Below are 12,684 nucleotides of genomic sequence, written 5' to 3'. Positions count from 1 at the left end.
GAGGCGCCTGCCTGAGATTAAACGCCCCTCAAAGGTAGCCAGACAAGCAAGGCAAAAGTTTCAACCTTCATGCTGCTGTGCTAAGGAAAAACGCCGTACGAACCTTCGGACGTTGCCATATTTCTTTCAAGAAAAACCGAATTTACTGATAAAATTGTGAATATTTTTCCTCAATTATTTCAGTCAATTTTTTTCACGATTAATCTAAAATATCTGGAAATTTCAAGAAAAAATATGCATAACTTTCCTCAAAAATACATGTTTCATTCGGGGAAATTTGGCAACTTTCGAATGTTCATACGGTGTTTTTCCTTAGCACGGCATCATAGATTATCGCACGTATGTTTTTTTCTCAAGATTCCCCGTGTAAGAGTCTAAAATACCTGAGCTCGGAAGACCGAGGCCAACTGGCCTGTTGGGTCAGTAAGCGTTGATCACACAGAATCGTGTTTTGATACTTTTGATTCTTGTGGATTAGCTAAAAATGATAAGATGTGTAAAATGATAAGGATCTGAAATGATAAGATCAAACCTAAACTTTTTACTAGGAATTTTAGCCGAGTTACCGAACTTTGAAAAATTCGGTTTATGACGTCATCCACCGCGGTAGTGACGTTGCTTTAATTTGAGTGTCACGTTGAGTAACCAGTGCAAATGTGTGTATCACCGATTGATGAATCCAATGTGGAAGAAACCAAGTGTGTCACTTTTGCGGTGGATGACGTCATGAACCTACTTTTTAAAAGCGCAATACCTCGGTTACTAATGAACGTATGAACAGGCTCGCCACATCCCATCTAGGGCCCTGGTACCAGTTTTAAGGTCCGGGCCCAAAGAACGGAGGGAGGGGGGGCCGAGGGGCATCCCCCAGAGAATTTTAGAATTCATACGACTAATCGGACGCATTTTGAAGCTTCCATGAAGAATTTTTCCATCAATTTCTGCGGAATAATTATGTTTTTTTTCTACTTTCAGCACAAAATACTTGCGAATTGTTGCATTCAAAACATCTGGAAAATTTTTATTTTTTTGGGGGGGGGGCATATGATACTATCTTCAGTTCTAAGAGGGCCAGGCCCCCTGGACTCCCCCTTCGTTTGTCTATGGCAAGGGAGTTGAGCCATGAGCCATTGAAGTCGAGGATGCCCAGACTGGAGACTCATAGCATCTGACGACGGAAGAAAATGAAACGCAGTTACTAAAAATATCCCTCTGTACTGAAAATCTTGAAAATAGATAGAAATTTTCCAAGAAGTATACTTCTTTGAAAATTTAAGAAGAATTCTACAGTGCCCCAGCGTGTTTCTGAAAATCTATTCACCTTTTGCGAAATTTTTAGGGTAAATTTTTCACTTTTTCTTACGAAACAAGGGTTGCATGTGAATTCGTAGTGGTTTTTCACGGGTAACACGGGCCCCTCCGGGCCCGGGCCCCGGTACCCGGACCCAGTATCCCCCCTTGTGGCGGGCCTGCCTTCATGCACGCTGGGCTTGTCGATTTCCTTTGACATTTTTGCAGTGGTGAATGCATAGCTGAAGTGCGCTCCAGCTAGAATTGTATATAGCAAATGGGTGGTTTTTATAGGAGGATTATAAATAAACAAGTGGTACGGAATGTAACAAAAGAATATGAACTATGCAAAACGATAATCCGGGTATCGGAACTTGGCTGTTTTGAAAACGCCTTCAAATGCGGCGTGATACCTCACGCATTCCGGAGAGTTCAAATAGTTGTATCATTGCGCCTTAGAAATGCGACGGAAGATTACAATTGAAATAGCCTTCATGCACACTGGCCTTTCGATTTCGTTAACATTTTTGCAGTCATGAATGCGCTTAAGTGCGCTTCAGCTAGAATTGTATTACAAATGGGTGGTTTTTCTACGAGGATTAAAATAAACGAGTGGTACGAATATAACAAAAGAATATGAACTATGCAAAACGATAATTCGGGTATCGGAACTTGGCTGTTTTGAAAACGCCTTCAAATGCGGCGTGATACCTCACGCATTCCGGAGAGTTCAAATAGTTGTATCATTGCGCCGTATGAATGTGACGGAAGATTTAAATGGAAATAGCCTTCATGGTTTGAAGTTGCTATTTGAACGGATCTTACTATTTTAGCTAATCTAGCATCAACACGATTCTGTGACCAGCGCAACTGACCTATAATAACAGGCATCGAATGTCAGATCGAGCTGTTCTGTAAAGCAAGATTGTCAAAACTAGGACTTGTTTACGAAGCAGTTTCAAGGCTTCAGCGGCATCTTTTGTGCCTCATTTTTTATCGGTGAAGGTCGCCTGCAAAGCTCCCGGTATAGTGAGGAAAACTCAAGACATAATCACGAAGGAGGAGTGTGGGTCGAAGGAAGGAAAGGGCTACTTTTAATTAGGCACAAAGCGAAGCCTTAACCTGAAAACTCGCCGTCAGCTGGTGGACAAGTGCCCTTTTCCTTCCTATCCAAGGTTGCCAAATTGTGCAATTTAATGTGCATATTTTACATGGGTTTAAACGGGGGAAGGTGCTGATTTTTCAGCACAATCTGGCAACTTTGTATCCTATCCTGTCCCCGTTCCAAATCAACTCTCCTTACGAGGCTCATATCGTTGCTCTGATGACAAAACGACGTAACTCTGTTTGAATTTGAGGCTAGGAAAGCATTGTATTCGCTAGGTGTAGATACGCTCTTTCGTCGGAGAAGCTACGATACAGTAGGAAAGTCTCAAGGCGTCTTGTTAGTTGGAGTTGCTGATTCATGTGTTGGTCGATGCTAGACGCTGGAGCTGCCTCCCCCCCCCCCGCCCCCACCCCCTTTCCACCTTGTTTGCATTTCCCTCATCAACTTTCTAATTGGAGTGGAGCAAGGTACGCCAAGTGGGACGGGGTCTCCACAATGACTCGTCCGCGTAGATGACTTTTCGGGAAAATGAACGCGGTTTTTCTGGTTTTAAAATTAAGATGAGTGGGATCGGGATCCAGTGTCTCCAGAGACCCTTTTACAAAAGAATCCTGGGAGGAAGTGAGATTCTCTTGGAAAAACGAAAAAAATTTAGCTTAATTTATTTTGGTTCTTCATTATTATCTACGAATTTTTTGATTTTTTGACGTTTTATCCCTCCTCACCCTAAAATTGTTTTCAAGTGGAACTGAATTTTTAAAATTGTTGGGTTTTTTTCTTATTATATTCTGGTTCCCTCGTCATATTTGACGTTGACAAGGCGTTGGAATGTACTAACTGACAGTAGTGTTATTGCACGCTTTTGCGTCTATGAGGTAAAGACTATAAACGTTGATTAGATTTTTCCGAATGATCAAATGAGAAAATAAAAAAGCAAGGAATAAAAAATTAAATACCTTGATAGGTAAAAAAGCCGTTTCAACACAAAAATTTGAGGTGTGCATGGATATTGAGGTCCGAATTAGCTATAAGAGTACTTCGATTTTGAAACGTGAAATTTCTTGAAATATTTCACAGCCTTTCAGTCTTAATATATTGGAGCGCCTTCAATTGCGTATGACACTCTGCAACACCTCTGTTGTGAAATAGTTGCTTGAGGCGCCGTGGCAAGCGCACTGGCGCCTACAAACCCAAGGGGATACTTCAAGCATTGCGCAATGCGTGTGTGTTAAGCTCTAATATTTAAACTCGCGGAGTCAGCGTTTTTAAACTAATGATTTTGAAATTTTTGCACACTCTGCATGGATTATTCTCTTTTGAATTGATGAAGAAGAAAAAAAAATGTATTAAAGGAAAATATAATGCATGCTTTGTGAATATTGATGTAGTTCCGTGTCAAATTTAATGGTCCCAAAAATTAAAAAAAGGAATAAAAAATTATATACTTGAATAGGTAAACGAGCCGTTTCAACACAAAAAGTTGAGGTGTGCATGGATATTGAGGTCTAAATTAGCTATAAGAGTACTTCGATTTTGAAACGTGAAATTTCTTGAAATATGTCACAGCCTCGCGAAATTTCTTGAAATATTTCTCAGCCTCGTGAAATTTCTTGAAATATGTCACAGCCTCGCGAAATTTCTTGAAATATTTCTCAGCCTCGTGAAATTTCTTGAATTATTTCACAGCCTCGCGAAATTTCTGGAAATATTCACAGCCTCGTGAAATTTCTTGAAATATTTCACAGCCTCGTGACATTTCGTGAAGCATTCCGCTGAAATTTCCACTGTTTCATTTCTTTCTCACGTTTCATGCCCCTGGTTTGAAGCATTGCATTACATGGAATATTCATATTATTTCAGGACACTGGAGCTTCGTCGATTGTCAGCGTTGCCCGACTGGGCAGGCCCAACCCCTCTCGGTGTCGCCCTCCCTCGGAGCCGCTGAAGGATGCCCGCGACGAAGCTCGCCGCCTCGGTGCCCGACTCCCGGCCGGAGAAGACGAGAGCCAGAACCAAAACCAAGGCCTTGGACAGGGAAACCCTCAAGTAGTCCCCGATGGGCGCTCTCTCCGACATGAGCCTCAACCCCAACAGCTTCATGCTCGACGCCCCCGGACCGGCCCCCTGGGCGGGGCCCACCGCCGCAGCCGCCCTCCGCAACCTCTCCGCCGCCAACCTCAACGTCACTAGCAATTTTACCTCAGGTAACATTCAATAAATATCCTAACGCGGTAACTGGAAGGAAGTCCAACTCATGGCTGCGTGAATTCATAGACAAAAAAACAGGTGTTTTCATCTTAAGGATTGTTTACCCCGTGACGTAGGCCGGTACAACACGGCGTCGATATTCCAGCAAAATCCAGAATTCGAAGTGTAAACAACGGACCTTGACGTCCGATTTTTTTGCTTAAATTATCGCATGATATAATTTCAAACACTTTACGTAGAACGACTTTTTTTCCATAAACTACACCATTTCTAAGAAAATCGACGATAAAAGTCGTCCGTACCGAATGAGAATGAGTTTATGAGCTTTTAAAGGTTCCAAATTTTGTTTGACCTCCTCCATTAACTCGATTCACTGTTCGGCGTCGCATCTTATTACTCGTTATTAATCAGTAAGATTGAACGATAACTCGAGGATTTTCAGGGGTGTCCTTAAGCGAATTTTCTTTAAAGTTCCGAACCTCTTTGGGAAGTTCTGTCCCAGTTTGTCTCATCAATCACCAACGCCAGTGGACACCCTTTGTTACCAGATTCGACCAATCAGATCCGTCGGTTTTCAATAGGTCGAACCGTTTTTAGAACCACTTCGCGAGGTGGTGCCAAAATCACGCACCAACGTTGCGATTCGTTAGTCACCGAATCGGAAGTTCCGAACTCAAATAGTGTGACAGCTCGGCACAAAAGTAGTACCGAACCTCTAAATAAATTCGCTTTTTTTGGTGTGTTTCAGACGAGTTTTGGATGGACCCGGAGGACGTGGAGGACTGGGCGAGCGTGGTGCTGTGGGTGCTGCGGACGATGGTGATGGCGACGATCATCCTGGCGGCCATCTTCGGGAACCTCCTGGTCATCGTGAGTGTGATGCGGCACCGGAAGCTCCGGGTCATCACCAACTACTTCGTCGTGAGCCTGGCCCTCGCCGACATGCTCGTCGCCATGGTCGCCATGACCTTCAACATGAGCGTCCAGGTCACCGGCAAGTGGCTCTTCGGCGCCTTCATCTGCGACGTCTGGAACGCCCTCGACGTCTACTTCTCCACCGCCTCGATTATCCATCTTTGTTGCATCTCGGTCGATAGGTGAGCCAGAGCCCCCACCCCTTCATCAAAGTCAGGGAATATCGGGAAAACCGGGGAATGTCAGGGAATCATAAAATGTCAAGGAAAAATGTTTACCCCTTCGTCACAGTCAGAGAATACACTGGGGAAAAAAAAAACACATTGGATCTAGAGTCCAGACTCTTAAAAATATCGACAAGCAAAAATACTCTTGATTCAAGCAGATTTAAGCGTAAATCAAGAACCAAGCTTCTTAATTTTAGCGGATTTCCTTTTGATTTAAGCTTAAATCTGATTGAATCAAGAGTCCATTTTCTTATCAATGTTTTCAAGAGTCTGGACTCTAGATCCGATGTGTTTTTTCTCCGCAGTGTACCGGGAAAACCGGAAAATATCAAGGAATCATAAAATGTCAAGGGAACATGGTTACCCCTTCGTTACAGTCAGGGAATACCGGAAAAACTAGAAAATATCAGGGAATGATGAAATTTTATGGTACACTGAAAAAAATAATCGGTGGGATTTACCAGAGTTTGGGTGTTATTTACCATACTGTCTACTTGATTTTTTACACAGTGAAGCTGCAGCATAGTTACCAATATACCGGTATGGTAAATAACACGATACGGCTGACACTATGCGACACAGTGCCAGTGTGGCGTTCCCGACTGACTAGTATGGTAATTTCAAGCATCCAGATGCTGCGACAAACCTTGTAGATTCTAAAATCCACTCATCTTATATTATTAAATGCTTTTGATGAAAGTCGTGGATATTTTACTTACACCTTACTTTTAGAAATTCCGTTACATACACAATCAATGGCAGTTAAAGACAGTTTCAACGAGAAATAGCAGATAATTGCTTCACTGATTTCAAGTAAATGATACCAAAACCATACTTGTTATTCGCGTTAAGGTATCATTTACAGACTAAATCAGATCCACGGAAAATTTAATTGCATATAATAAATAGATAGTTCAAAATATACCCACAAAAAGACACTACATGAAAATCCAATCGCACGGTTCACGGTGGGGCAGAAGCTGCCAAATTTTGCTTAAAGTTACAGTTAAACATCAATCCCACGCACATTTGTCTCTTCATCTGAGTATGTTGAGCTTCGAAAATTTTAACAAGAATATAGATATACCTACGAACGAAGTATTCAAAAATCACTTCTAGTCGATTATTTTCAAATTACTTCCGCACTTTTATGTTTTCGAAATGACTTTACACAGAACCGATATTCACTGGATTGCAGAACAACTTTGCGAAGGTTTTCAAATTTTCAGGATTCCTTCACTTTGCAAGCCAGATTCATTGTAGCAACTCCTAACCTCCAGAAATTGGTCGATACGAATAACGAAAAAATCTCAGAAAATGTATGTGGCAGATCAATATAGATAGATTCGAAGAGAAGACGGTAGCTTTAGGGACAATTCGAACACAAATTTGGGCAAATTACGCGTGGATTCACATGGATTAATATGGATCAATAAAACACAGCCACGGACTCCGACCCTCAACGTGATAAATTTATAACTGACAAACAGACAAACGAAAAATGGCGGACCACAGACCGCAGCGCAGTCAAGCGGGAGCTCTCACCACGCTGACTATACCAGTATGGTAAATTTAACCTACCAACACCATGACCAGTCGCATACAGATGCCTACATATATCAAACGCAAGTGTTACCATGTTATTCCATACTTTTAACTCATCGTATGGTAAAAAATACCCAGCTGATGGTGAGAAATACCTAAACGATGGACAGACACACCTAACTGATATTTACAATCCGGGTATGGTAATTTTTATATCGAGTATGATTCTCACTTTCATCTAGATGCTTAAATCGACCATTATTTGGCTTTTTATCACCATATTTTTTTTTACTATACCATTATGGTCAATCCCACTTCCACTTTTTTTTCAGTGTAAAATTGTTCAGTCAACTTCATTTGCTTCCTAGAATGGGCGAGATATTTCGAACAACAAATTTTGCCTGAAAACTATTTCTGATAATGTCTTGAAAACCATCCGGTGTATCTTCAGTTGACAGGGAATTTTACCAGATTGTGCCAGGAAAATCAGAGAAATGTCAGGGAATTTCATTTTCAGTGACCCATACGCTAGTTTCAGTTCTCTTCTCTATAGAGGACGATACTGAAAATAATCATCCCTAGATTTCTACCTCATACTTCAACAAGTACCAATTATAATCATTGAATTGCAGGTACTACGCCATTGTAAAGCCACTCAAGTACCCGATCAAGATGACGAAACGGAAAGTGGCCATCATGCTCTTGCTGACGTGGATCTCGCCGGCCATTATCTCGTTCGTTCCTATTTTCTGTGGTTGGTATACGACGGAAGAGCACAAGCACTACCGCAACAACCACCCCGATGAATGTCAATTTGAGGTGAGCATGCAATGCCTACACTGAAAAAAATTAGATTTTACCGTACTCTGACCCAGTGATGCGAGTATGGTAATAAACACCATACTCTATGGTATACTGTGTAAAAAATCAAGTAGAACCATGATAGATGTTCCTAAACTTTTTTTTAAGTTTATGAAAAATTCAATCACACATGGTCAGAACATACGCATCAATTGGCATGTATCTCATCAATAATGTACAAGCAGCACGGTATAGACGTATCAATGGGCAAACTGTGAAATTACGTATTAACGTTTGCGAATTTGAAGACTTCTTGTCATACGTTATTTTTTCTTTTGAAAATTAGTTGACGTAGTATGCTTGAAACTTTCTTGATTTTTCTGTTTTATAAAGAGAATATTTTGTGTACATTTCTAGGTGGTAACCAAACCACCAAGGTAACCTTCGAAAAAATTAAAAATTGGCGGAAATTTCAGAATATTGCTACGCAGCTGCGTGATTTTTAATATCTGCATATGACCTCTAACTTAGCGTTTATCATTTACGTCAAGCAAAGTATCATTCACGTAAAATTTGAATTTCATTTGCCGCTCAACATAGACTCATACTTATTTTTCGTCTTGTCCGTTGTTGCAGGTCAACAAATTATACGCCCTCATTTCATCATCGATATCCTTTTGGATCCCTTGTACAATCATGATTTTTACCTACTTAGCAATTTTCAAAGAAGCCAACCGGCAAGAAAAACAAATTCACGCACGGATAGGCAATCAACTTTTACAAAACCATAATAGAGAATTATATTCAAATACTAATGGTAAGTTCTTTTTCGGAAGTAATATTTTGTGGCTTTATTATGTTGGGAATATCGTCATTGCCTGATCAGTATAACCGTTAATACTATTTTTGACTGTTGTGTTTTTTATATCTATAGTTCCAGAGGAAAAAGAAGAAGAAACTAAAAAAAAAATTAAAAAATACAGATTTGGGAACGTCAACTCCGAGATACGTGTTTTGCGAATTTCGACATTGATATTTCAAAATTGTTGGTCTCCTCCAACCAACACTATCCTCTCTGATAAAAAAGCCAGCGCGAAACACGCATTGGCGCCTACAAACCTAAGGGGATACTTCAAGCATTGCGCACTGCGTGAAGTATCCCCTTAGGTTTGTAGGCGCCAGTGCGTGTTCCGCGCTTGCAACACGTTGCTCTGCTCTGTGTTAGGCTCTAATATTTAAACTCGCGGAGGTAGTCCAATAAACTCTTTAGGTTGTAATCTAACAGAGGCAAATGATTGCTCCTCGATCAAAATAATTTTGCCCACCAAAATAATACCGTAACTGCGACTAAGATCGCAGATTGGACCTGGATTTCACTATAAGCGTCGTGAAAGCAACTAACGATCTTTTTTCGTCCATGTAGGTGATTTTGATAATGTATTAACTGTATTATACTATACGTTTAACTGTGACCCCTTGCTTTCAGGAGATGTATTAAGCAATAGCGGCGGTTCGAGCAAAAACTTGACCGTCAATGAAGTCGGGGCGGTGCACTCGACCCCGACGAAAGACGGGAGCTTCATCAAAATGAAGAGAGAGCACAAAGCAGCCCGAACGTTAGGCATAATAATGGGCACCTTCATGCTCTGTTGGCTCCCCTTTTTCTTGTGGTAAGTCATTTTCAAGTGTTTCTCAATGAGTGACCCTTGGGAACATGGACCTTCGCCCACAGAGGCAAAATTTTCAGGATAGTTGCTTTCGTGGAAATGGGTTAACCCCATGAAAATGGAAATAGAAAAGAAAAACAATGGGTTCCCTATGGAATTTTGAGGTTTCCATGGGAAACTTTCTGGTGCCCTATGCCATGAATCGCGAGCAGTTTAGTCAGTTTTAGTGCCAAAAGGACTAAAATGTCTTAACTTAATTTATGTCGAAAATGTTGTCAAGAATCCCCCATAAAAAGACCAACTCTCCATTGGTAACATGATGAATTAAAGACCTAAAATGTTTTTCAACGTGTATTGTACGGTTGTTTTCAATTCGCCTTTAGCTACGTCCGCAGCATTGTTGTTATGAATATGGTGTGCGTGCTGATCCGAGCTCATTACATACTTGACTCTCTGAAGGCGTTTGATGTACGAAAGTAGAGCACCCTGTTGGAGAAAAGCAGGAGTGTGGTTGAACGAATCCCTCAATCCCTACTTCGTTCGTACCACGACAGCTTGCGCATATAAAACGCCTTCAGGAAGTCAAGTCCGTGATGAGCTGAAATCAACACGCACAACATATTAAAGACAACAATTGCTGCCGACGCAACTGAAGGCGATTTGCTTTCCCACATAAAACGCCGTTAGAGTGTCAAGTATGTAATGAGCTGCAATCAGCACGCACAACATATTCGCAGCAACAATTGCTGCAGACACAGCTGAAGGCAAATTGCTCAGTCAAAAAAAAAGTATGATAGGTAGCCTGCATGTAACGACCATGTATGTATTCGTTCGATATGAATCGAACGAAAAATAAAAACGTGAACCGATCAACGCCGATTCAATGGACAAATAGATAAAAACCTGATCAAAATCAGTAGAAAACTTGCATTTACTATGAAAATTCTCAAATAGGGATGTTTCGAATATTTCGATATCTCAAAATTAGGATCAGCCAAGATTTTGATTTTTCCGGATTTTAAGCTCACACGTACCATAGACTCGTCCTCTGCAAAGTTCCGTTTGACAGAAATACGCCCAAATGATTGTTCGGTTGAATCGATCACAAATCCTAACCCTCTCGAGCAACACTAACTCGACTCTTGGATTTTGTGCTTCAGGTACGTGATCACCTCGATCTGCGGGGACCCGTGTCACTTCTCGAACGGGGTGGTGGCGGTGTTCTTCTGGATCGGGTACTCCAACTCGACGCTGAACCCGGTGATCTACGCCTACTTCAACCGGGACTTCCGGGAGGCCTACCGCAACACCCTCCAGTGCGCCTTCTGCTCCCTCTGCCGGCGGCCGCCCTCCGACCTGGAGGCCCTCGACCGGGACGCCCGCCGCGCCTCCCTCACCTACGCCCCCGCCTCCGGCTACGACGACCGCGACCGGGCCCGCAGCACCCGCAGCATCCACTCCGACACCTACTTCAAGCACGTCGACCGCCGCCGCTCCAGCCAGTTCGGCAGCTCCTTATGATCCGAGGCCCAGCTCTAAGCCCCCCGCCAACGAGTCTCACGCCCGCGCTCAAGCCCGTGTCCCACGATCAAATGAACCCATCAAATACTCATCAAATGCAAAATCGGGTACATCAACATTTGACGGCCCACTAACTTTCACTGGATAAAAAACACATTGGATCTAGAGTCCAGACTCTTGAAAACATTGACAAGAAAAAGGACTCTTGATTCAATCAGATTTAAGCTTAATAATCAAAAGGAAATCCGCTCAAATTAAAAGGCGTGGTTCTTGATTTAAGCTTAAATCGGATTGAATCAAGAGTATTTTTTATTGTCCGTGTTTTTAAGAGTCTAGACTCTAGATCTAATGTGTTTTTTCCAGTGTACTCATCAAATGCAAAATGGCGGGTTCATAACATTTGACGGCCGCTAACTTTTGATAGGGACTTGCGCGAAAACCAGTCGCCATCTTGCATTTGATGAGTATTTGATGGGTTCATTTGATCGTGGAACACAGGCTTCACGTCCCAAGGAAGAACGCCGTATGAGCCTTCGGACCGTGCCAAATTTCCCTCAATAAAAACCAAATTTACCAGAAAAATTTTGGATATTTTCCTTCAAACTTTTCTGGCTGTTTTGCTCGCTATTTAATCCGAAATATCTGAACATTTCAAAGAAAGATATGCACAACTTCTCTCAAAAATACACTGAAAAAAAGCTACAGGCTATACAGATGTACCGTCCGTTCCGGGCTCAGAGGCCGAGAGTTCTGGGTGTTGGAGCCGTAGCTTTGACTGCTCTTGGTGCTACACCCGGAGCTCTCGGCCTCTGAGCCCGAAACGTTGGCCCGTATGTACGGGTTCCACGGCCGGAGTTCTTTTTTTCAATGTACATGTTTTATCCAGGGAAATTTCGCAACTCTCGAATGTTCTTACGGTATTTTCCCCTATCACGGCAGCGTGGGTTGGTCGTCTAATCTCTTATTCGAAGGAAGCACGCCCTGACTCCATTCCAGATTTCGCCCCTTCCCTCCATACATAAGACTGGTCAACACGGGCTGGTCTGCTATAAAGTTGACAATGAATTCCGAATGGTATTTTAGATGATTCCAAAAACGACGTCTGTTTTCCTAGAAAAGTTCAATATCCCTCTGAAAAATCGGAATTCTCCCTAAAAATCGAGTTTTTCAGAGGAAGTCTAATTGTTTGGGAAATATGTGCACAATGGAGAAAAACTGAGGTCATTTTTGGCTTTAACAATCAAAAATTCATGGGAAAATAAGTATTGCATGCTACTAAATTGGAAACAGTGAAAAAATGTAATAGGCATCCTATACGTAATCTCTTGTGTATTTTTGGTTGCTAAATCCATAAATATGAAAAATGGTTTTCGCGTTTGCGCTAAGATTCCCAAAGAAATTG

General features: G+C 41.9%; 1 protein-coding gene across 4 annotated transcripts in view; it reads left to right on the top strand.

Annotated features, from left to right (window-relative positions):
• The window catches only part of LOC109032594 (octopamine receptor beta-2R), a 291,710-nt gene extending 280,037 nt beyond the window's left edge, over positions 1 to 11,673 (top strand). For all 4 annotated transcript variants that reach the window (XM_019044810.2, XM_019044811.2, XM_072303841.1 and 1 more), the window contains 6 exons: positions 4,259 to 4,602; positions 5,355 to 5,703; positions 7,926 to 8,112; positions 8,731 to 8,911; positions 9,581 to 9,764; positions 10,922 to 11,673. In XM_019044810.2, the coding sequence (XP_018900355.1) occupies positions 4,455 to 4,602; positions 5,355 to 5,703; positions 7,926 to 8,112; positions 8,731 to 8,911; positions 9,581 to 9,764; positions 10,922 to 11,282 (1,410 nt within the window). In that variant the 5' untranslated portion in view covers positions 4,259 to 4,454 and the 3' untranslated portion in view covers positions 11,283 to 11,673. The remainder of the gene's footprint in view (positions 1 to 4,258; positions 4,603 to 5,354; positions 5,704 to 7,925; positions 8,113 to 8,730; positions 8,912 to 9,580; positions 9,765 to 10,921) is intronic.
• Positions 11,674 to 12,684: the final 1,011 nt, after the last annotated feature.

This window comes from Bemisia tabaci, chromosome 8 (genome assembly GCF_918797505.1).
Source record: "Bemisia tabaci chromosome 8, PGI_BMITA_v3".
NCBI lineage: Eukaryota > Metazoa > Arthropoda > Insecta > Hemiptera > Aleyrodidae > Bemisia > Bemisia tabaci.
Note: the sequence above shows the minus strand (reverse complement) of the source record. Positions and strands in the feature narration are given on the sequence as shown.